At 35.6% G+C, this 26860-nt stretch overlaps 1 protein-coding gene across 1 annotated transcript in view; it reads right to left on the bottom strand.

The window, feature by feature from the left end:
- DPT (dermatopontin) overlaps positions 1–26860 on the bottom strand; it is a 162749-nt gene that overhangs the window by 5439 nt on the left and 130450 nt on the right. Inside the window, exon 3 of the mRNA XM_044072356.1 lies at positions 24516–24623. Within this exon, the coding sequence (XP_043928291.1) occupies positions 24516–24623 (108 nt within the window). The remainder of the gene's footprint in view (positions 1–24515; positions 24624–26860) is intronic.

Raw genomic sequence — 26860 nt, 5'->3', positions numbered from 1 at the left:
ATCAACTTTCAGGAAATCAGTGTTTCATAGTAGAACTGTTGGAACTGTCTGAAAATAGGACTTCAAATTGTGCATTCTGTTCTATAATTGCTGTAACAGAGCAATCACTTATAAATGTGAAGGTTGGAAATGAAATTCAGAACAAGGCGTTTTCCTCATATCTGCAAACCAGTGTTATGGGACAAGACCAGCTTATTAAAATGTATATTAACTTCAGTTTATTAATGATGCTATAATATGATTGTTAAAAAATATATATATAATTTGTATGCAGGGCTGGGAAAAGTACAGCTTCATAAGCTACAGTATTACTGTTCTTTTTAAACTGCATTCTTTTAGTATGTAATAAGAGAGAGAATAGTATGTGTTGCATGAAGTGAGGCATGTAGTTATTACAAAAAGGAATTTGTTAGCCTTACTCCTCTAGGCTAGGAGTGCATAGTTGCTAGGGCAGGTTTGAAACATCCAAGGTCAGAAACAAGACCCCTTGGAAGCAGGTGAATCATGTACAGGATGATGTTCACTTGAAGTCTGAGGCAAAAATCATGAGGGATGAGGACATTTGCAAAATTTTCTATAGGACACAGCCATTATAAAGTAATGAAATTGCATGAGCAGTTTGATAAGAAAATGTATAAAAATACAGTTTTGCATGTAAAATGAGAATGCTTCATCAAGGGCTATGAAGACTGACTCCCAGCGCTGTAAAACTAAAATTTCTGTTTGCACATCCTGAAGTATTGTTCCTGACTAAAGGCATATAAGGTAAATTCTTAAAGTTATTTATTTGTGACTATAACAATTTGGTGCCATGACTCGGATCTGAACTTTGGTATTGCTGCAGGCAGTTCTGAAATATCTCACATATTTTCTGTGAATTCCACACTGCTTTGTATGGAATAGTCAGAGACTCAGATGTGCAGCTCTTCAGGGTGTGCAAGCACACTAGCCTTGGCAGGAAACTTGTTTTGTAAGGGGAAAAGGGTTGGTGTTTTTTTCTTCTTTCTTTTTTAGACAATTTTAGCAAATGTAAGTGCATGACTATGTTTGTAGTATGAGTGCATGACTGTGTTTGTAGTATAAGTGCATGATTGTGTTCTTGTTCGACTGAGTGGTTGTAAAATATACAAGTAATAATGTGAGGACCCCACAGTAAATGAGTATAGTAAATGTATGTGCACATACAGTAAAGGACAAATTAACACAAGGAGGTGCCTTGTGTTGAGGGTGGTACCCTCAGGATTGAAAGGTAAGAAGTATGAGAGATGTTTTTATTTCTGTCAATGTATGAATGTATGAGAAAAAGCAAAGAAAAACTTAAAAGTTAAAAATAAAGTTAAAACAAGTTCATGAGCCCACCACATGATTGGGACATAGACTGTAAAGTTAAAACACGTTCATGAGCCCACCACATAATTGGGATGTAGACTGTAAAGTTAGAACAAGTTCATGAGCCCACCACCCAATTGGGATGTAGACTATACAAGTTCATGAGCCCATATCATGTTTGGAATGTAGACTATATGCTGTTATAACAAATTCATGAGCCTAATGCATGATAGGACTTAGCGGTATGTGTTGTTAAAATAAATTCACGATCCCAAAGCATGCTGGGACTTAACAGTGTGATTGTGTGAAAGCACCCTCAGAGGATCCGAAAGAGTGGTCAGTTCTGGACACAGTACCTATCCATCCCATTATCCTGACCGCATTGCTGGAGTTGTAACTTTTGAGCTCACACAGGGAAAAAAGTAAGGGGGTGCTGTGGGAAAAGGCTGATCAAAACCTCTCCTCTGTTGTTGCATGCTGACAGACTTCCTACCTTTCCTTCCCTGTATGGTGTGTGGATTACTACAATTATTTTCTGTCCTCGGAATTGCCAGGATCCAGGAGTTGTAAGGTAAGCCTAACATTTTTCTTATTACTTATTTATAAAATAAGAAAATGGGAACAAAGATAAGCAAGCAAAATCAACTCCCTGAAAAAGGAGCACCTAGATATTTTATGTATTTTAACTATGGGAAGGAAAGTTGTAAATATTTGCATGACTGGTTTCAGCTTACTAAGAATTGTACTGGTGGGGTATTTCCATTAAATGGAACTTATGATAAGACTAAATTGCTGACATTGAAAGGTATTTTGGAAGAAATGAAAAGCAAAGTAAGTGGGGAACAAATGGCACCATTTTATTCTTGGTATAGTGAAGTACTTAAAAGGGAAAAGGACTCAGCATTAAGAGGGTTCCAGGATGTTAACAAGAAATTGTTGCAACAAGTAAAAGAGGTTAATAAGGCAGTACAGGCCAGTAAAAGGGAATCTCTTTATCCTGTCTTAGCAGGTTTGGAACAAACTGAGGATGGTGAAAAAGCAGAAACTTTTAAAGAGGATGATAATCCTGCAGTAGTTACTGTACCCCACTCCCATATGTACTAGCATGGGTGACCCCTGTACAAGTTTCTGCTGTTTCACACACCTCTACATTTTTGTACACGAGGTCAGCATGGTACTGTTACATCTGAACTTAGTTATCCTGTTCAACTCTCATCTCTAGAACAGGTTTCTGCAGTTAAAAAAGTTTTTTTTTTCTTTCTTCTTCCTATCATTCTCAACAAGCTTCTACCTTTCCAAAAGGATCACTAGTGTTTGACACTCCTGTGGCTCATCACAAGCACTCACCTGATAGGCTAGGAGAAGAGGTTATTGCCTCTGCAGAAGATTTTTTTGGCACCTTTAAAAAAAATGGGGGGGGGGGGCTAATGCTGATTTGCATACCATGTCTAAATGTTTTCTAACTTAAAGAAGGAAAAAAATCCATAAAGGTTTAAGGAGGAATTAAAAAATATATATTACAATCCTACTTTGACAGATTTAAACCAGCTGCTTTGGGAAGTTACTTCAAATGAAACAAGATTCTTATTATAAGAACACAGTTACTTAAAAAGGCTAAAATAATAAATTTCATCCACTGATAGATAAAGAAAGGATTACATTGTTAAATTACAAAAGTGTGTCAGGCATGTAGGCAAAATAAAGAGAAAGCCCTTGCAGATTATTTGTGTCATCTTAAAGCAGTGTTTGCTAAACATTTAGAAATACCAGACCCACATGAACAAGCTGAACCAGCTATTGCAGCTGCCTTCATGCAGGGTTTGCAAATCCTGTTCAAAATCAAATGAAGCAAGTGCTTATAGACTGGCAGGAAAAATAAAGTCCATACTAAGTGCTGCAAATCACTGTACTGACTATAGCAGGGTAATAAAACAAAAATAAATCTTAATCCCTTTGCTGCCACTAAAAAACAAAACAAAACAAAAAAGACCCTATGTTAAAGTAAAAATAAATGCAAAGCCAACTCTATTCTTGGTAAAACTGGCAACACTAGGTCTGTATTAAAAGTTACTTCAAACAGTTAAATACCAGTACAAAAGCAAAGTAGACAGTTGGTGAAACAAATGCCACTGTTACGAATCCTGTTTTAAAACCTATAACCATTTCTTTAGGTCCAATCAAAGAAAAACATTCTTTCCTTTGAGCACTACTGCACCAGTAAACCTACTAGAACAAAATTTGCTATGTATGCTGGGTTGTACCATTTACTGTACACCGGAAAGGGTGTATCTAGATGTTTTAACCAAATAAAGGGGGAAGTATTACAATACTTAGCAAAAGCTAAGAAAAGCCATTTGAAGGCATATAGACAACTAAAAACTGCTGCAGCAGGTACCTGCTAACTTATAGGTTAAACATGCTAATAAAGTAGGTCTATTAAAATCTGCAAAACCTGTACAAATAACACTGAATCTATCAAAACCCCTCCATAAAATTCCACAGTATCTACTGAAATCAAAAGCACAACATGGAATCAAACCTGTAATTCAGTCTCTAATACAGCAAGAAATACTAATACCAGCTAAAAGCCCTTGTAATACTCCTATTTTTTCAGTGAAAAGGCCAGGAAAGGATACTTATAGATTTGTACAAGACTTAAGGGCTGCAAATAATGCAGTACTATCTATTTTTCCTGTTATTCCAAATCCAGCAACAATACTGAGTTGCATACCACCTACAGCTAGTTACTTTTCTGTGATAGATTTACATTCAGCATTCTTTCCTATACCTGTTCACCTTGACAGTCAGTTTATGTTTGCTTTCACTTATTAGGGACAGCAATATACCTGAACGTGGTTGCCAAAAGGATATACTGAATCTCCTTCATTATTTTCTCAAATTCTGAAAAAGATTTGGAGAATGTGACATTTCCGGATGGGTCTATGTTAGTACAATATGTAAATGATTTACTGATAGCACCAAATTCCTTTCAGCAATGTTAATAGAATACCTTGCATCTTCTGACTATCCTTGCAGGAAAAGGACACAATGTGTCAACAACAAATAAATTACAGCTATGGTTACTTCAGGTACGTTATCTTGGTCATTTAATATCGCAGCGTAGGATCTTATAGTAGATATCCCTCACTCTGAATCATCTTTATTACTTAAAATGAAACTCATCCCTTCTTGAATGCAGATCTAACTAGATATATCTTGCAGTTTTTTCTGATACATCTATTTCTCTGATCCGCTGTCTTGTTCTAAATCCTGTATCTCTGTTGCCTACTGCTAAGGATGGTGAAGAGCATGATTGTGTGTGTGTAACTAACTATTTGCTTTCTCGTAGGGAGGACTTAAAGGACACTCCTATACCCAGTGCTGACATGCATCCATTTGTAGATGGGTCCTGTGGAAGAGATCAAACAGGAAAGTTGATCTCGGGAATAGCAGTCTGCACCGAGGAAACAATATTGTTGCAACAAAGATTAGAAGGTATTCATTCTGCTCAAATATCTGAGCTAGTGGCTTTGCAAAATGCCTGTGAATTAGCCAAAGACAAGGTGGCCAATATTTTTACAGACAGACGTTATGCTTTCAGGGTGGTACATGATTTTGGGCAACATTAGAGAGAGAGAGGGTTTTTGACCTCTTCAGGAAATCAAATAAAAAATTCAGGGTACATAAAATCATTGTTAGATGCACTTTTGTTACCTAAAAAGCAGTCTGTAATCAAATGTTGGGCCCAACAAAAGGGCAGAGATGCTGTAACAAAGGACAATAATTTGGCAGACCAAGCTGCTAAACAAGCAGTAGAAGATTGTTGTAAAGATCTGTGCATATAACTATGACAAACTCCAATGGTAATGATGTCTGATTTTAAAACGTTGTCAGCCTTTCAAGCTGAAGCATCACAGGAAGATGTTCTGAGGTGACTCAAGGATGGATGTAGAAAATCCTCTGATGGCATATGGCGACATCCGGACAGCCGATTGGTGGCGCCTGCCTCTTTGCTACTTTAGCTGGTAAGGGCATATCATCTACCGGCCCATACAGGTAAGACAGCTTTACTTAATGAAATTACCTGAAGTTGGTATGCCCCTCATGTCTCCTCTTTGATACTTCAGTATGTACAAAAGTGTAGTATTTGCTTGGAATATAACATAAGCAAACATGCCAACAGCAAATCTGCATGTTTACATCCACCCTGGGGACCTTTTGTTAATATACAGCTGGATTTCATCCAGATGCCTAAGACTAATAATTTACAATTTATTTTGGTGTTAGTGTGTATGTTCTCAGCATGGGTGGAAGCTTACCCATGTCGCAAAGCTGATGCAGTCACAGTTATAAAAAAAATATCTGATTATATACCGAGATTCGGTATACTCAGCATTGTTAACAGTGACCAGGGAACTCATTTTAATAATAATCTGTTTAAAGAGATATGTACAGGTTTTAATACTAAGTTGAGTCTTCACTGTCCCAACCACCCCAGTTATCTGGATTAGTGGAAAGGGTAAACAGGACCCTTAAAAATAACATTTCAAAGATTTGTGCTAAAACCCATTTAAAGTGTCCTGAAGCCCTTCCCTTAGCATTAATGAGTATGCGGGCCTCACTGAATGCCACCAGGAAATGGAGTCCATATGAAATATTAATGGGGAGACCCATTGCCCTTCTAGCTACCCCTCCAGGGGAAATGCCAATTTAACTTTGTCAGATGATGCTATGATTTCCTATTGTAGGAGACTCCACAAAATGTTGCAGCAATGTCATTGAGCAGTAAGAGCAGCATTACCAAAGCCTCCTGACCAGCCCTGTCATCAACTACAATCAGGTGGTTGGGTGTATGTGAAAATTTTTCAGAGGAAAAACTGCCTCAGCCGGAGGTGGAAGGGGCCTTTCCAGGTCCTGCTAATGACTTTGAGTGCAGTTCGCTGTGCAGGACTACCAACATGGATCCATTCATTTCATTGCAAGAAGACCTGCCGTGTGGGGATCCCAGATGAATCATTGCAAGCAACAGAGGGAAATCGAGGTGTGACAGATAAATCATCTGTCCAGTGAGAAGGTCAACTTCAGTAGCAGTCCATGATAAATCTAGTGACAAGAGGTACTTTTGCTTTGTTTCTGCTGCTGTTCCCTTCTGTAAACTGGTCGAGAGAAAACAGTTTCTTGCTGGTCCTTTGGCTATATGCCAAGGATCTAAACAAAACAAACTGCTGGATATGTTTGCATATACCTCATAATTCTAAGGCAGGGATTCCTATGATTCCCATCTTTGCATCACAGGTTTCATTTGAAAAGGACCTTAATGACATCAGCTTAACCTGGTGTAATTTAACTGATTTTTCAAAGGTTGTGTCTCTTCAACTTGCAACCAAACATCATGGAGACACATGTTATGCCAGAAATGGGACTGTACCAGTAGCACAAAACAAATGTAATGACACCAGGCATGAGTGTGTTAGACTCTTTGCACTTAAAAAATCTATGACTGGGGGTGTGGCATGGGCATGATAAGTGACCGTTACTATATCTGTGGTGATCATGTCTACCCCTGGTTGCCTACAAACTGGTATGGACATTGCTTTGTAGGCTATATTACTCCTGCTATTCAACATTTTGAACACCCACCAGCAGTTAGACTGAACAATAAGCAAGCAATCCACTGGACAGAACAAGTATTTAAAATTTTTAATCCTGGGTATGGAGTGTAAAGGACAATGCTTGAAATCACCATGCTTGCTCAAATTCTACAGGAGGTGGCCAATGAAACTTCACATCACATCAGGATGGCAAATTGAGAAATGACTGAAATGCGAACTGTGATGTTACAGAATCGAATGGCACTTGATATAATGCTTGCTGCAAAGGGGGGGGGTCATGTGCCCTCAAAGGGAGTTGTTGCTGTTTGTATATTAGTGATTATTATGATGAACAGGAAAAACTGGCAAGTTTCTTGGAAAAAGGGCCAAAGAGTTGGACAGCACATTAAAAAATTGGACACTTTTTGGATGGTTGGGCAGTATTTTTGGTAACCTGGGAACTAGCATAATCCAGGGTATTGTCATTGTACTTTTTATTATATTTGTGATCATTTTGGTATTTTCTATTCTAAAGGCAGTGATTACAAGATGTTTAACCTCACCTGACATATGAAATGCCACTGCATGCAGAAATCAATTACAGTTCTATTTTGACAGAAATTGATGATAAATATTGTGATGCTGAGGCGTATTTAATCAAGTTAATAAAAATAAAAATATTTTTTTTCCAAAAAGCAAACCGTTCCGGCACTATTAAGGCTGTCCTATGTGCATCACGTCAATTCTGCTTCACCATGTTCTTAAAACGCCAGCATACACCATAAAGAGGTGGAAGGTGTTTGAAATTAATAATACTGAACTTTAATAATAAAACCAGAAAACAACAACAAACGAGTAGATCAGATTAAGCGCTTTCGTCTCCTTTACGGAGACTTCATCAGAATCTGTTCTAGATTAAATCAATTGCATTTTTATATAACTCTCAATGGTAATTAAGTCAATTGGTTAATTAATATAAACAGGTACATAACAGTTTTAAAAAAGACATTCACTTCTATATCAACCCTATTCCAACTGTATTCAACTATATTCAAAGTGCCACCTATTAAGAAGTACCATTTTAAAAGAAGTACAATTTTAAAAGAAGTACCATTTTGAAAAATAGTACCATTTTAAAAAAGCTACTAGGTTATCAATGTTTAAATATACTATTCTACTATTAGATATTAATTTATACTTTATATTATTTAAAAATGTGTATAAATGACTTAATCAAATATAAATATAATATATAACATAATGTATAGGAGAAATGAAATATGTAAAGAGAATGAAACATTATAAATCTATAATATATTACTTGTAAAATATCAAATATCCAAGGCTTAAAGACAATTACTACAACATATTAGAAATTATATATGTGTATAAATATGTAAGTGTAACTATAATATTAATAATGTTAAAAATGTTACAAAATGTTGTAAAATCACTAAAAAGTTTTGTATGTATATCCTAGGTATAATAATATATATATATATATAAATAAATATGTATAAAAATGTATAAAAATGTTTTAAAAAATATAAACATGTATTTATATAAATAAATGAATAAATAATTATTAAATAAATATATATTAGATGAACTGAGTATAAAGTGAGTATAAAGTGTATATGTCTGTAAAAACTAAGATATAATATAATAGTATACTATTGTTTAGTTATGCTGTTGGAGAAATATATTTCTATACTTAATATATGTTATATATTGGGACTACCAATTGAATCCATATATTCAACTCTATGGATTTCCCAGTAGTAGACATCAAAATATAGACATTTGTCCACCTAAGCAGTCTCTCATAACATTTTAAAACATTTGAAAACATTTTAAGTCATTTCAAAACATTTTTTCAAAACATTTTTTCAAAACATTTTCAACACATTTTCAACTCATTTCAAAACATTTTAACTTTTGGGTCATTTGCTAGTATTTTCAATGCAGGGGTGATTGATATGTGGTCATTCAGACCCCAATTACTACAGGCATCCAACCTTAGTTGCCAAATCATCTCCCTATATTCAACTTTGGTTTCCCAATCACCCCCACGTTCCATATGTTCCACCACTTCAAGTACCCAAAATTTATAATCTGCTTTTTTACACTCTATTGCATGTCTATACAAGGCATTGTTCTCATTATGCCTATTTATATCTCTTATGTGCTCATATATTCTATTTCTGAGATGTCTCTCAGTTTTGCCAATATAATATTTTTGGCAATATTGCACATCACCAGATAAATTACCCCTTTTGAATAACAGGTACTATACTTTTTTGCCCTTAAAGTTAGGGATAAATTAGATATTGTCAGTTCTTTTGCCTCTGCAATATATGGGCATTGTGCACATCTACCACATTTAAAAGTTCCATGCTTTTTATTAGTCCCACTTCTCTCAATTTTCTTTTTATCCAGAATATTCTTAATATTCTTATTTCTCCTAAAACTGAATTTCAAATCACTCTTGAATACGTCTGTTTTAACAGCTATATTTTTGAACATATTCCATATCTCATAGATACTTTTCCTTAACCACCCTATATCTTTATAATATGTAACAATAAGATATGGTATGAAGTTAGTTTTAGTTACAATTTGTGTATTTATTTCATCATTCACCTCATTATTATAGTTATTAATATTAGTATTATTATCATTTGACCCATCATTAATCATTACATTGTCCATCTTAAATAATAGTGGTTTATATCTAGTTCGTCTACCCTGTGTTACATATTCTTTTATTGGTGTAATGAGTTCCTTAGGATACCCTCTTTCAATAAACATTGTTTCTACATATTCAAGTTCTTTCAAAAAATCCACCTCTTCTGATGTCATTCTCGCCATCCTGATCATTTGTCCTTTCACAACATTTTTCTTTAATTGATATGGATGGTCACTATCAAAATGGAGATATGCATTTGAAAAATGCTCCTTCCTAAAAACATTAGATTTATAACATTCTTTCTGTTTATCTTTACTCAACTTGACATCAAGGAAATGTATTTCATCCTTTTCAATCTGATGTACAAAACTTAAAAATAAGGTGGTATGATTAATATATTGTAAGAACTCAATAATACAATCTTTGGTTCCATTCCATAGAACAAAAATATCGTCCAGGAATCTAAAATACTTAACAATATATTGATTGTATGAAGAGTTAAAAACATGTTGTTTCTCCCAGTGTAACATAATAATGTTAGCATACACTGGGGCACAAGCGGAACCCATTGCTACCCCTTCTTTTTGGTGATAATAATCACCTTCAAAATACACAAAATTATATTTCAACACTAACTCCATACATTCTAAAACAGTCCTGTATTGAAGAGGTGTAAGAAAATTCATTTCTGTTAAAACTTCCTCAAACCATTCCATACCAGTAGTTTGTGGGATGACTGAAAATAAGTCTTTTACATCAATAGTTATAAAGTACATTTCTTCACTATAAGTACTATCATTTATTTTAGTCAAAAAATCCCACGAATCCTTAAGTATGTGGTCATACTTAACATAAAATTCCTTAACCATGGTATCCACATATATAGCCATGGCCTGGGTTTTAGACCCCTGTGAAGCTATAATGGGTCTCATGGGGGGGTCCACCAGCGATTTATGTGTTTTCGGTATACCAAATATAGCAGGTACAACTGGCTTGGGTACTATTAAAAACTTATATAAATCTAAATCACTCATACCACAAAACAAGTTGTCCTCTAAAATTAAATCTATCTTCCTATATAATATATTAATCTCATTTTTGGTAACCAAACAATATTATTTTTCTTTGTCTAAAATATCTTTCATTTTCTTAATATAATCCCACTTATCCATGAGGACTATGCCCCCACCCTTGTCTGGCTTCATAACATGTATTTTGTCATTATTACTCAGTTCATACAATAAATTATTTTCTTCTTTGGTCAAATTATTTTTCACTTTGTCCCTAGTCTTATATCCATCCCTAATTTTGTTAATTATACATCTTTCAAAATTTAAAATTTCACTTTGTATGGGTGGATTATATATACTACGCCTAGTCAAAGGGTTTATCTTATATTGTCCAGCTTCATCATTATATAAATGTTTAAAATTTAATTTAAGTGTAAATAATTTAATATCCAAAATAAAATTCTCAATATTAGGTTTGTCTACTGGTACAAAAGTAAAACCCTTTATAAATAATTCAAAAAAACTTTTATTAATATTAATATCAGTGTAGTTAAAAATATTAAAATTATTATAAGTATTTAAAATACCACTAGTATTGTCGTCAGCCTCTATATTATAGATAGTAGTTTGAATATGCAATAATTCAGGGTCAGGGGTTAATGAAAACTCTGCTCTCGATACCCCCTCCCCAAACCTACATTGCTCCCAGATGCAGCCTGTGCATAAGATGCCTGTTGGTTCCTGTTTCTCAACCTCTCCGACCTCCTCACCTCTTCTATTTCTAAAGGGACATTTGTGTCAACCATATTACCATTCCTTTCAAGATTAGGATATTGGTCGTAGAAAGATTGATTACGCCCATCTGCCTCGCAATTTTCCCAATGTCTTTCCTTAAATGCCCCTCTTTGTTGAAAAAAAATATTATTCCTATTTTGAAAATAGGGTTTAAAGTGATTAGTAAACTTCTGGTTGTAGTCGGTTTTTCAAAATTATATGCATTACCTTTCTCATACACAGTGATATCCCTATCTAATTTCTTTAATTTGCGATTAATATTAGTATTTGTGGCCATATCAGCATCATGCAAAATTCTATAATAAACATTCTTATACTCATCTAAAGAATGCAATAAATCATTGTTAATATGCACATAAATCCTATCTATATCATTTTTCAAATTCTCCATAACTTCAATATTGTACTGTATCATTGCTTTTAAAATAGAAAGTCCACAGTCATTGAGAATGTCACACACATTTTTAAAAAAATGTCTTATCACTGTAACTGCTGTTAGGAAACTTGTTTATTCTAAGACCTTTTGGTACTATCTTTTCTTTAATGCACTTCTCAAAGTACCAATTCTCCACAGTCAAAGATTTATATTTAAGTAGCAGTTTCTTAAAATTCTTACATTGGTCTTTGTAGGTTGTTGCATTAGATTGTTCCTTTGTGTTCGGCTTTTCTTTATCTTTTCCACTACGCGTGAAAGATTTATTGAGCCATTGGTTGAAGTCCAAGTCTCTGTAACTTTCCAAAATAACATGGTCGCCCCTGTCTTTGTCCCTTATAGAATTAAAATCGTTATAGTTTCCATTGTTAGCGTTTCTCCGACTTGCGTTCACTTCCTTGGTCCCTCCACCTCGTGTCTGTTGGTCGCCGGCTTCCGACGTCACTCGATTAGCCCTATGGTCCTTCGGGCTGCTCTGCCCACAAGGAATCTCGTCAGAGGTTCCTGCTGGTGAAGTTTCAGTTTGCGAGTATGCCTGGATAACTCGCAAAAGCTCATTTAACATTCCACTGCTCTCCATCTTGTATGTTACGACTCCTCGTGTCCAGACCCAAAAACACAAACCACGAAACAACTAGTAACCAGAGAAAATATAATTTCACCAAAAAGCAAACCGTTCTGGCACTATTAAGGCTGTCCTATGTGCATCACGTCAATTCTGCTTCACCATGTTCTTAAAACGCCAGTATACACCATAAAGAGGCGGAAGGTGTTTGAAATTAATAATACTGAACTTTAATAATAAAACCAGAAAACAACAACAAACGAGTAGATCAGATTAAGCACTTTCGTCTCCTTTACGGAGACTTCATCAGAATCTGTTCTAGATTAAATCAATTGCATTTTTATATAACTCTCAATGGTAATTAAGTCAATTGGTTAATTAATATAAACAGGTACATAACAGTTTTAAAAAGACATTCACTTCTATATTAACCCTATTCCAACTGTATTCAACTATATTCATATAGTTTCATATTATGAAATGCCACTGCATGCAGAAATCAATGACAGTTCTATTTTGACAGAAATTGATGATAAATATTGTGATGCTGAGGCGTATTTAATCAAGTTAATAAAAATAAAAATATAATTATATGTATGGTATGACACTAATAGTGTCAGAGGGAGGAAACTGTTATGGGGCAAGATCAGCTTACTAAAATGTATATTAATTTCAGTTTATTAATGATGTTATAATATGATTATTAAAAAAAAGCAAATATAATCTGTATGCAGGACTGGGAAAAATACAACGTCATAAGCTTCAGTATTACTGTTCTTTTTAAACTGCATTCTTTTAGTATGTAATAAGAGATAATAGTATGTGTTGCTTGAAGTGAGGCATGTAGTTATTACAAAAAGGAATTTGTTAGCCTGACTCCTCCAGGCTAGGGGTGCATTGTTGCTAGGGCAGGTTTGAAACATCCAAGGTCAGAAACAAGTCCCCTTGGAAGCAGGTGAATCATGTACAGGAAGGTGTTCACGTGAAGTCTGAAGTGAAAATCATGAGGGATGAGGACATTTGCAAAGTTTTCTATAGGACACAATCATTATAACGTAATGAAATTGCATGAGCAGTTTGATAAGAAAATGTATAAAAATACAGTTTATGTGTGTAAAGTGAGAATGCTTCATCAAGGGCTATGAAGACTGACTCCCATGCTGTAAAATAAAATTTCTGTTTGCACATCCTGAAGTGCTGTTCCTGACTAAAGGCATATAAGGTAAATTCTTAATGTTATTTATTTATGACTATAACACATGTGTGCACATATCTAACAAGGTATGACAAACAATATCTTTCCTTAAAGGCAACTAATGCTAAAAAGAATCAGGCTGGACATTATTTATATATATATTTTTAACAAAAAACATCTTTATTGAATTATCAGTTATGACATAGACAATCATACATTTATATAAATCATAGATTTATATAAATAAAAACAAACCATATTGACAAATTTTCATTTGTAAATATTATACATACCATGATCTTCTATACAGTCATTGTCAATTGAACATTATATAGCTCATTCAATTCCTACCTTCTTTTAAACCTTATTCCTCCTGCAAATCATTATTTTACATATATATTCCCACAATTCCCACTTTTTCTGTGTAAATTTCTCCTACACTTTTCTAAAGATCCCACATCCCGTTCTTTTATCTCTCTCTCTCTCTGTTACTATATTTACTCCTTCTAATATGATTGGTTTGGACTTTGATTTCCATTTACTAGCAATTGCTTTTTGGCAGCCGCCAGAATTAAATTTTGCAAGACCTTATTATGTATAGGCAATTCTAATTCTGTATCATAAAGCAAAAGATCATTTCCTTAGTTACACCAATTTGCTTAACCAGTATCTCTGACAGAAAAGTCTGCAGGGAATTTTTAAAGTCTGCCAAGTCATTACACTCCCAGAAAATATTTTCCTAATTATCTCTTTCTTCTCTATTATGCCTCCAACATTTGCAATCTACCTTGGGAAGGCTGGACATTATTTCTAATAAAAAATGACAAAAACTCTCTATTGAAAATAAGAAAAGGTGCTAACACATAGTGTTAGCTATGAACATCTGGAATGTTACAAGTGCAACACAAAATGTGAGGAATACTGAGAGAAGCAATGGACTGGCTGAAGTACCCACACAGGCTGAAGCCTTGCATAACATAAACTGCAAGACAAAGACAGAGAAAACAGCAGGTATGAATAAAGAAGCCATCATAGCTGTAGACAAATCATGATGTCAAAAGCAAGTCACAGACAGACAAAGTGACAAAGCAAAGAAATGCTATCAATTCTTAAAGAAAGCTTGTGAGTGCAAAAAAGTGAGGGCTGCCATCTGCAAAAGAAATAATAAATGAAAGGAAAGAAAAACAATGCATCAGATAAAGACAGAAGATACAGGAAACAAAATCTCTAATAAACTGACATACCTATGCTTATTTTACTAGGGTCAATGAAAGCTGCCTGACCTAGTGAAATGTAATTTCTTATCTTAAGACAAGCAAAAGCAAATGTTTGTGTCTAATTTTACAAAAGTGATTCTGTCATTCATGCACAAGAGAGACAGTACAAGAAATACTGCAGATTCTAGAGTTTTCCATTGTTTGTTTTCACAGATATACCGATAATAATATTAAAAAGAATGTGGGAAGTTTTAAAATAATAGTAATATGCATGGTGAGGAAATTTTAGACGCAATTTTGTTAAAAAGAAAATTAGTTGATGACGATAGTATGTACTTTAAGTATGTTATCTATCTTGATAAACTCAGTCACAGAGGATCACATAATTTGAAAAAAAATTAATAACTACTCTGAGTGTAAGACTGATAAATCTATCCCTAAAATATTGATCATGCTTGCATTTGTCAATTTGACTGCCAAAGAATTATGCACAAATGCAAATTAATCTATACATATGCAGCGATACATATATTTCCCTTATGCATTTTCTATGAGGGTATAGTGAATATAAGTGAGATACTAGATGAAGCATGTCATGATTATGGACTATCAAACAAATCTCCTGTATGACCTAACTGGATGACAATGGTATCGCTAGGAAAGTTGTCACTAGAAAATGGGTGCACAGTGCACCTGCTTCTTTATCTAAATTTTTAGAAATTTTAAAACTAATTCATAATAAGGGAACAGAATTAATTAAATTTAACTCCATCAATAAGCCACCAAACTTTAAGTTCTAGCCTACGGTTTTGGGAATCTTAATCAAATCTCTGAATCAGAGCTGCTAAATGTACATACTTAATCTATATTGTTACAATACTTTATTATTTAAAATTGTTACTTTTACCAGAACTTTTAATTTTAACATCTGGTTTAACCTTCTAAGTTTTGAAAGCTAATTCATGAGCCCTAAGCACTTGTTGTATTTATTGCATATAGTTTTATTCCATTTTTTTACTATTTTATTGTGTCTCAAAAGAAAATTTGGTTACAAATATCAAAGACAATTGTACCTTACTTACTATAGTGACTATTTAGATGGTCTTAGTAAACTTTTTTTTGTATTTTTTGTTCGTACAACTATATATATATATATATATATATATATATATATATACATATATATATATATATATATATATATATATATATATATATATATATATATATATATATATATATATATATATATATATATATATATATATATATATATATACATACATATATATATATATATATATATATATATATATATATATATATATGGACATGGCTGTGGTGAATACATATTATAACAAGAGGGAGGAGCATAGGGCGACATACAAGAGTGGAGGAAGATGCACACAGGTGGATTATATCTTATGTAGGAGGGCCAGTTTGAAGGAGATTGGAGACTGTAAAGTGGTGACCGGAGAAAGTGTAGTTAGGCAGCATAGGATGGTGGTTTGTAGGATGATGTTGATGATCAAGAAGAGGTGGAGGAGTGTAAGGGCAGCACCAAGGATCAAATGGTGGAAACTGAAAAAGGGTAATTGTGAAGTGGAGTTCAGGGATGAGATAAGACAAGCACTGGGTGGTGGTGAAGAGTTACCAAATAGCTGGGTAACTCCAGAAGTGCTAGTAAGGAAGATGGCTAGAAAGGTGCTTTGTATCACATCTGGACAGAGGAAGGACGACTAGGAGATATGGTGGTGGAATGAGGAAGTACAGGAGAGTATACAGACAAAGAGGTTGGTAAAGAAGAAGTGGGATTGTCAGAGAGACGAAGAAAGTAGACGGGAGTATAAGGAGATGAGGAGCATGGCAAAGAGAGAGGTGGCGAAGGCTAAGGATAAGGCATATGAAGAGTTGTATGAAAGGTTGGACACTAAGGAGGGAGAAAAGGACCTGTACAGATTGGCTAGACATTGGGACTGAGCTAGGAAAGATGTGCAGCAGGTAAAGGTGATAAAGGATAATAAGGGAAACATACTCACAAGCGAGGAGAGTGTGTTGAGGAGATGGAAAGAATACTTTGAGTGGTTGGTGAATGAAGAGAACGCGAGGGAGAGAAGGTTGGATGATGTAGAGATAGTGAATCATGAAGTACAATGGATTAGCAAGGAGGAAGTAAGGATAGCTATGAAGAGAATGAAGAATGGAAAGGCTGTTGGCCCAGATGACATACCTGTGGAAACATGGAGGTGTTTAAGTGAAATGGCAGTGGAGTTTTTAACCAGATTGTTTAATGAAATCTTGGAAAGTGAGAGGATGCCTGAGGAATGGAGAAAAGGTGTTTTGGTACCGATTTTTAAGAATAAGAGTGATGTGCAGAGCTGTAGTAACTACAGAGGGATTACATTGATCAGTCACAGCATGAAGTTATGGGAAAGAGTAGTGGAAGCTAGGTTAAGAAGGGACATGATGATTAGTGATCAACAGTATGTTTTCATGCCAGGAAAGAGCACTACAGATGTGATGTTTGCTCTGAGAGTGTTGATGGAGAAGTACAGAGAATGTCAGAAGGAGTTGCATTGTGTTTTTGTAGACTTAGAGAAAGCATATGACAGGGTGCTTAGAGAGGAGTTGTGGTATTGTATGAGGACATCAGGAGTGTCAGAGAAGTATGTAAGAGTGGTACAGGATATGTACAAGGGTAGTGTGACAGTGGTGAGGTCTGCGTTGGGACTAACGGATGCATTTAGGGTGGAGGTGGGGTTACATCAAGGATCAGCTTTGAGCCATTTCTTATTTGCAATGGTGATGGACAGGTTGACAGACGAGATCAGACAGGAGTCCCCATGGACTATGATGTTTGCAGATGACATTGTGATCTGTAGTGAGAGTAGGGAACAGGTGGAGGAGACCCTGGAGAGATGGAGATATGCTCTAGAGAGAAGAGGAATGAAGGTCAGCAGGACTAAGACAGAATATATGTGTGTGAATGAGAGGGAGGATAGAGGAATGGTGAGGATGCAAGGAGTAGAGGTGGCGAAGATGGATGAATTTAAATATTTGGGGTCAATAGTTCAGAGTAACAGTGAGTGTGGAAGAGAGGTGAAGAAGAGAGTACAGGCAGGATGGAGTGGGTGGAGAAGAGTGTCAGGAGTGATTTGTGACAGACGAGTACCTGTAACAGTGAAAGGGAAGGTCTACAACAGGGTAGTGAGACCAGCTATGTTATATGGGTTGGAGACAGTGGCATTGACAAAAAGGCAGGAGTTTGAACTGGATGTGGCAGAGTTAAAGATGTTAAGATTTGCACTGGGTGTGACGAGGGTGGACAAGATTAGGAATAAGTATATTATAACGTCAGCCCAGGTTGGAAGGTTTGGAGACAAAGCCAGAGAGGCAAGATTACATAGGTTTGGACATGTGCTGAGGAGGGATGCTGAGTATATTGAGAAACCGATGCTAAGGATGAAGCTACCAGGTAACAGGACAAGAGGAAGGCCTAAGATAAGGTTTATGGATGTGTTGAGAGAGGACATGCAGGTGGTTGGTGTGACAGAGCAAGATGCAGAGGACAGGAAGAAATGAAAACAGGTGATCCGCTGTGGCAACCTCTAATGGGAACAGCCGAAAGAAGATGATGATGATGATGGATTCCTATTACAAGAACGAAAGTCCACTACTTCGAACTTGTAATAGGAAGCCTCACTTCTGTGAAAGTTCACTTTAATGAAAGTGAACTTTTGCATAAGTGCACTTCACTGAAAACACCACAGCACAATGGAGGACATAAAAAACAAGCTATGTCCTCCACTATGGTGCAATAGTCATGGACCTTAAGGTTAGAGCATGGGTTAGGGTAAGGGGATAGTTAGTAAAGCTATCCCCTTACCTATGTTCTAACCCTAAGGTTCGTGACTATCGCACCATAGTGGAGGACATTGCTATGTCCTTCACTGCGCTGCATTCATCACGGACCTTAGGGTTAGGGCACAGGTCATGGTAAGGGGATAGCCTTCATATATATATATATATATATATATATATATATATATATATATATAGATAGATAGATATAGCTTTTCTCCCTGGGTCTCTGCTGAAAATGAGCCAAAAGCTCAGCCAAACTACCAAACTAACCCGGTTAACAAATGTAAAATAAAAAAAAAAAATTATATTTATATATATATATATATATATATATATATATATATATATATATGGGTCCACTACCGTACATCGAAATTACACTGTTTCAAAATACAATAGTAATGTCCCACTAATGTGAAAGTGCACTTTCGTGAAAGTCACTAAGTCGAACAGGACATTTCCTGCACTGTGGTGTGGTAGTGATGGACCTTAAGGTTAGGGCTTGGGTTAAGGATAGTGGATAGCTAGTAGGGCTATCCACTATTCTTAACCCAAGCCCTAACCCTAAGGTCTGTGACTACCACTCCACAGTACAGGAAATAGGTCCGTAACTACTGCTCAGTGGAGGAAATACAATTTCCTGCACTGTGGTGCGGTAGTCATGGACCTTAGGGTTAGGGCTTGGGTTAAGGATAGTGGATAGCCCTACTAGCTATCCACTATCCATTACCCAAGCCCTAACTCTTCGTTCGTTCTAGTGTTGCAAAAGAGAGTACAATCCCATGAGTGGAGAAACTCCCTGGTTAGCCTCAGTAAGAAGCTGAGATCCCATATAAGATCCTCCAAAGCTAGCTACAAAAACAAAACTGCCACTGATTCTAATGGCAACCACAAAGCATTCTATAGCTATGTCAAGAATATCAATGGCAACAACCAGATCTGCTCTGAGTTACAGCACAACAGTATGAAAATTACAGAACCAACTGATATTGGCAACATCCTGGCAGATAGGTTCAGTGCTAGCTTTACCCCTCTCTCACCCTCTAAGGGGCCCATATCTATACAGAAAGAATGCAGAGTCCCTGTAATCACATCTATGCAGGTAAAAGCTGCACTCTCTACAACCAAAAACACAGCATCCATGGGACCGGACAACATCCCAGACTGCATTTTACATGAACTTCAGAATGAACTGGCTCCCCACTTAAGCACCATGTTCAGTCATAGTCTCACATCAGGCTTTGTGCCTACTGAATGGGGCACAGCAAAAGTTATCCCACTCCATAAAGGGGCAGCCACCACTGATCCTGGGAACTATCGCCCTATTAGCCTGACGAGCCTGGTCTGCAAGGCCATGGAATGTATCATCATGGAACTCATAAACAAAGACATTGGTAACCTCCAAACTCTGGACCCCACTCAGTTTGGATTTGTGAAAGGCAGATCATGCCTTCTGAGCCTGATCGACTTTTTTGAGGCAGTCACCAAAGCCATAGATGAGGGTAAAGTCATTTACACAGCCTATCTTGACCTCGCCAAGGGTTTCGACACCATCCCCCATTCTGAAATTATAGCTAAACTTGCTAAACTAGGTATAAATACCTACGTCACAAGATGGGTTGCCAACTGGCTCACTGACAGAACCCACACTGCAAAAGTTGTAGAGTCCAAATCTGACTTCATACCAGTGACAAGTGGAGTACCACAGGGTTCAGTCTTGAGACCTCTCCTGTTTGATATCTACTTCTCTGAAGCACAGGCTAACACAGAAGGCCTCTGGCTAATGAAGTTCTCAGATGACTGCAAACTAGGAGCCATAGTTGAGTCCCCAAATGATGTGGACATCCTACAGAAAGGCCTCACTGAGACAGATTCCTGGTGTCAGAGGCATGGCCTCAAGCTCAATGCCAAAAAGTGCATTGTCATCCCCTTTGGTAAAAACTCTGTACACATGAGCTACCACATAAACGGCAGTCTACTTAATGCTGAATGTGTGATAATAGACCTTGGGACCCAGGTTGACAGTAGTCTCTCCTTTGATAATCACATCACCACAGCAGTCATGAAATCCTTCAATGTGGCACACCTCATCACAAAAGGGTTCTCATCCAGGGAAAAAGAGGTCATTGTTCTCCTCTACTCGGCACTCATTAGACCCATTATAGAGTGCAATGCCTCTTTTGGAATGTACCTCACAAGACATCTGCAGCAGCTGGAAAGGCCACAGAAGTACCTCATAAAGAGGATTACTGGCCTCAAGCAGATGCCCTACACTGACCGTCTCAAAAAACTCCAGCTTTATTCTGTAGTATATCACCTACTCCAAGGAGATCTCTGCCTAACATATAAAGCTATGTTAAACCCAGAGTTGCTGGACATGCTACACCTTAAGAAATCCCAATCCGTCTAAGCTACATGCTCTAGGGATGTAAACCTTGTCACCACAATAAACAGGACATGCTTGAGGGATAGATTCCTGTCCCAGGGACTTCCTATACTTCGGAACAAGCTACCCATCTATGTCAAGCAAAGTTCCTCATTAGCACTCTTCAAGAAAAAAATCTTGATGAGTGGATGGGAAATAGGATATACACCCCTGGGATCACTTCTGTGGTTCTGCTCGACAGGGGCACAAGATATTAACTTTTTTTGGGTGGCACAAGCCAGGGAACCTTGTTGTCTAGGCTTACTTAGGCCCTTGGGCTGATAGCCTAGTACCTACCTATGAACCTATGAACCTATATGTATATATATATATATATATATATATATATATATATATATATATATATATATATATATATATATAAACACTAGCCTTAAATACAGCCAAAGTAGTACTTTGATATGAAGTGATAACTTATTCACATGGTGGGACTGCATTAAGTTAGGAACCCATCCTTACAGCAAGTCTTATTTATATGTTGGTGTATATATAGGTCTTTATTGCAGATGTTTGTAGAGCCAATTCTTTTTGCAAAGAAGTACAAAGCCAAATAAGACAATGTGTTTCATTCTTGAAAAGTGATCCCCAGGTCAGCTTGAATCAGTTAAGTCTATTACTGAGTATAACAGGAGTTGTGCTATTGTATCAGGATAGGTGAAGAATTTAAGGTCTTTAATTTTCCTCTTAGAAATCATTGGGACCTTGACGTTGATTTTATTCTTGGATTTTTGTATTCTGATGGGGGCACTATATTTATGATGGATCTGATATGGAAAGACTAGAGTGGTAGAGTGACTTTTCCAGATTTTAATGATATTCTTTTGGAAATCAACTGAGCCAGATTAAATGATTTCCTGCCTATTTATTCTATTTCTTTATTTTATTTTGAATTTGTTAACTGGGTAGAGCACTGATCCCATTAGACCCATTTCAGTCTCAGCCTTCACTAAAGTGGAAACATGGTAACTGAATGAGAGAAAGTTCTCCACATACAAACACAGGTATAGTTTAGAATACTATTTTAACTGCAATACATGAAAATTCAGCCATAGAATGCATAAAACCTGCAGCTAAAAAGTTACTGTCTGTGGACATGTAAAATCAGATTTTAATAGATCATGCATGAGACCATTGTGCCTTTAATAAGAGAGGCATTTACCAATGTGCTTTAGGTAAAACATTATGTGCAATCACAGTAGAATGCTGTATTCTGTAGTTTTCTGAGATATCAAGAGCACAGTCTTTAAAAATGTGCATTACAGAGAATGATTCGTTATATGATCATGAATAGTACTATAGTTAAAGAATTAATGGACACATAATATAAACCACTCTGAAGAATTCATTCGCAGTCTCACTGATGCACTGCAGAAGATGACGGTGAGGAAAAAAAGACAACAAATGGGTAGTTTCAAAATGCACATTTTATTGCTAAAATACAATGTAATTTCCATGACAGCTGTATAAGGCTTAAATTAAAATCAGTAGACGCAGCAACAGGATGATTTTGCTGAACAGCTTATTACAAAAAATCAACAAGGATTATATTTTAAATAAAGTGTGTTATTCCTGATGTCATTCTTTGAGAGTTCACTATTTATTGGCAACTGAATTATAGTTTTATCCACCCAAAAATAAAGACCATCTTGAGATAAACCAAGACATGAAAGAGCATGATTGTTTCTTGAAGGAAGGTGAGTTCTGAACAGAATCTTCATTCATATCAAACTTTTTTTCAAATTATAAAAGTAACTTATTCTATAATCTTTAAAAATTAGGTCAAACTACAACTTTGAAAATGGAAATAAATAAACTGAACAAACAAATTAAGCACTGTGTGAGACAAGATCAAGAAAAATTTGAAGGAAATTTATATAAAGATATTAAGCATAATGGAAAACCATTTTATAGATACATATGATATGGAAGGAGTAAAGACATACAGACTGATAAACTGTGTGTAGATTCTGAAATTTATTCTCAAACATAATACATTATAGATATATTTATAAAATTGTATGCAAAACAGTTTGGCTCCACAAAGTGTGTGATAAGTTGTTCTAGTGATATCCAGGTAACCTCAGATATTGGAATTAAAATAGATTATAATGAAAATGAACTATGCAAAGTGGATCCAAATACAGCACTTGAGAGGAAACAGAATAGGTAATAATAACCTGAAAACACTTCACCAAGAACTTACAGTACCCTGCAACCCCCAGAACTTAAATATACCAACTCTGAGATTGCACTACAGTGCAGACAATGAAAATCTTTCCATTCCACACTGTATGGAAATGCCCATTACGCATGGTCGATATTTCAAGTCGATCATATGGTCTCGGCCATATGGTCTTCAGCTTTGTGAAATGTCGACCATGTGAAGAGGACCCATATATATATATATATATATATATATATATATATATATATATATATATATATATATATATATATATGCAATGTTTTTTTCTGTTGTTAATATTTCTCATGTTAAGTAGTTTCATTCAGATCAGCCTTGTTTGAGTAGCTTATTCAAGAATCTTGGAAAAAGTTGCATAATATATATGTAATTGTTTTTCTGTTGTTAATATTTCTCATGTTAAGTATTCAGATGTGACTTTTATTCCCCTAGAGATGCTTCCATTGTATTAAATGTTCACATAGAACCATATAAGACCTTACCTTATAGATGAGGCAGAGGAAGTTACATATACCTAACCTATAAGAAACAATACAACAGTTTCTGAAGCCTTTCTATCAGTTCAAGCTATCCATTTTAAGGACATTTCTAGTAATAAATTCTATCATAAATGCTTCAGGGAGAGTGTTTGAAGGTTACAGAATGCAATATTGTCGTAATGGATCAATTAAGTGAAGTATAAATTAAAACAATAATCTCCCTGGAGTGACAAGATATTCCATAGGAAATAGATATGCTGCTGAATATACAGAATCTTTTAGATAAATGCTGTTCAGTAGTAAAATCATTTACCAATATCTTTCATCTTTAATGATGATCTCCTTGCTTATAATTTGTTGTGTTGTTCTTAAAGAATATGATAACCAAGCAAAATGCACGCTTCACTAAAACAAATGAAGTGAATATTTGGTCGAATGTTCGTTTTAGTCATGAACCATAAAACTGGAAGGCTTGCTGGACTGTTCAAAACTGGACATTTAACCATCTTACTATTATCAAACATTGCTCTGGTCTGTGTCCCACAATGACATGTTAGCAGGTTGAGAGGTAAGGGCAGCAGACATGCAGAGTCACTGTTGGAATTAATTATCTATGTAGGACTGCTAACATTACAAATATCGCAACACAGAAAAAGATTCTAACTATATTAAAAATGACTGACACAATGTCATACTGACCTTTCAACACCACTGAATGTAGTACTTGCTCCTCTAATGAAATTACCATAAACATCCAGGACCAGATCAATATCTTCACCATAGTGGGAGGGCTGATCCATTGTCATCCTAAATTGAAATAAAACAGATGTAAGAGTTGCACAATAAATAACTTCTATAAATTGGTGCTTTCCATCTTTACAATCATGTAAAGAAATACACTGTTTTATATTGTTGCTCAAATATATTTTATTGCCATCAGATCTAATAAACTTTACAAGTTACTTTATAGAAAGCATGCTGTCATTAATCCTCAAGAAGAAAAGTACTGTAATTTATTCTGTGGAAGTTGTGCATATATTTGCCAAAAATGTGCCTATCCAATCCTGATTCCACTGATACACTTTGATATCATCTATCAGTGTTATTTATCAGAATAAATCAGTGACATTATAGTTGATATACTTAATGTGTTACTTTCATGCAGTTCCTTCTAAGCCACAGAGTTTAGAAAACTTAGTATCAATGACACAATATATAAGTGTGTACAATGTAGCTGTGACTTTTTCCTGTTATCGGTATTACTTTTAGTAATCATTTTTTCAGTGTTGTTTTATCAGATCATAAATCTGGACATTGCCTTATATACCAAACAAAGGTCACCTGTAGTAACAAAAAAAAAAACAGAATATGAAGTAATTCACGAACATTTCTGAAAAAAAGTTTACCAAGTATATAAATTTTACCAGTAAGGATCATAGCATGTGTAATGTGTTCAATTTGTTTTAACATTTTAAGGTAGCAAAGTTGTGTTCAACAATATTATATATGAACTACTACAATGATTTCTCTGAGTGACTAAATGTGCATTTTATATTTTAATGGACTATGAAGCATGCGTTTGTGACATTTGCATGTATGTACTTACTGAAGTTTAACATTTTGTAATCCATTTTCCTCTCATTTTCAAGGTGTATTTTTTTTAATTTCTCCATTCATATAGAAATCATAATTGATGTCATTTTGGCAAATCTCACTGTGCCACATATACTCACATTAAAGGTTAAGTCCTTAAGTATTGTGCCCGGTATGTATGTGATGCAAACTAACTAGAAGAACTTAAATTCATTTACTGAAACAATTACTTTGCCAAGTCTGCAATCATCAACTTTGTTTGATAATCCAGAGCTCACTTGCCACTTTTATATTGGAAAAGAATAGTCCAGAAAGATGTAGCCATAAGACAGAGTCCTGTATGGTAATGGTCAACCCCATCAGTACAGAGAGACACACAGACAGTTAAACATCTTACCCTGATTCCTGACCTGTTGCTTAACCAGTATGTGTTAAATGGAGTTCATGCTTTTGTTTTGTCAGGTATTCCACTTAGAGGAATGGTGTTGAACATCACAGAAATGTCAAAATGCACATTATAAACTGCTAGTCCTTCATGAATTGCTGCTGTTACTTCTTCAAAGATTGCCTCAAGATTCAAAAGACAGCATCTCTCCATAACAAACAAATCCATCCATCCATCCATCCATCCATCCATCCATCCATCCATCCATCCATCTACAACCCCCTCTTTTTCCATTTTTGCATATAGGGTCAGGATATCACATCAACAGTGATGTTCTTGTCCTGTTTCTAACAGACGTAGGTCCCATTTTGTCTTTATAGATAAGCTGCGCTAGGAATATCTGAATGGTTTTATATAGATGAATGACCAGGCTGGTACACTGCTACAGTTTATCACCATAGGTCATAAATGTGGCTTTATGATAAGATTCAGTTTAACAGTATCAAAAGGGGGGGCTGGATTTTTCTTGATTATTTACAGGAAAACACAAAGTAGATTACTTGCATGAAACTAAAGATGTTAATTGTAATTGTGGCTTCAGTTAACATAGCTGTAATTATAACAATGGATGTCTCACGTTATATCTGTAGTGTTTTAGAGGATGGGTGACCTGTACACTACCATTCCAGCAGAGTGTTAATGTACAAGTAATATCAGCTCAAAAATTAGTCTGCTGCCTTATGGCAGTAAATTAAACTTTTGTGGTGATCAGACTGAAAGTAAGCAAACGGCTGCCTTTATTTTTAGCTGTGCTTTTGCTGCTTACCGAGTGTAAAATTAAAACAAACAAAAAAATTGAAAAGCATGTGTGTGTGCGTGTGTGTGTGCGTGCGTGCGTGCGTGCGTGTGTGTGTGTGTGTGTGTGTGTGTGTGTGTGTGTGTGTGTGTGTGAGAGAGAGAGAGGGAGAGAGAGAGAGAAATTGAACTATTGATCAAGCACTAGATGCAAGTTATGCACACCTCTTAACCTCTTAGCTCAAGAAATCCAGATAAAGCCTGAAATAAT

The sequence above is a fragment of the Protopterus annectens genome, chromosome 5.part0 (genome assembly GCF_019279795.1).
Source record: "Protopterus annectens isolate FY-2018-M chromosome 5.part0, PAN1.0, whole genome shotgun sequence".
NCBI classification, from domain to species: domain Eukaryota; kingdom Metazoa; phylum Chordata; order Ceratodontiformes; family Protopteridae; genus Protopterus; species Protopterus annectens.
The sequence above is the reverse complement of the archived record's forward strand: the minus strand, read 5'-3'. Positions and strand labels throughout refer to the sequence as shown.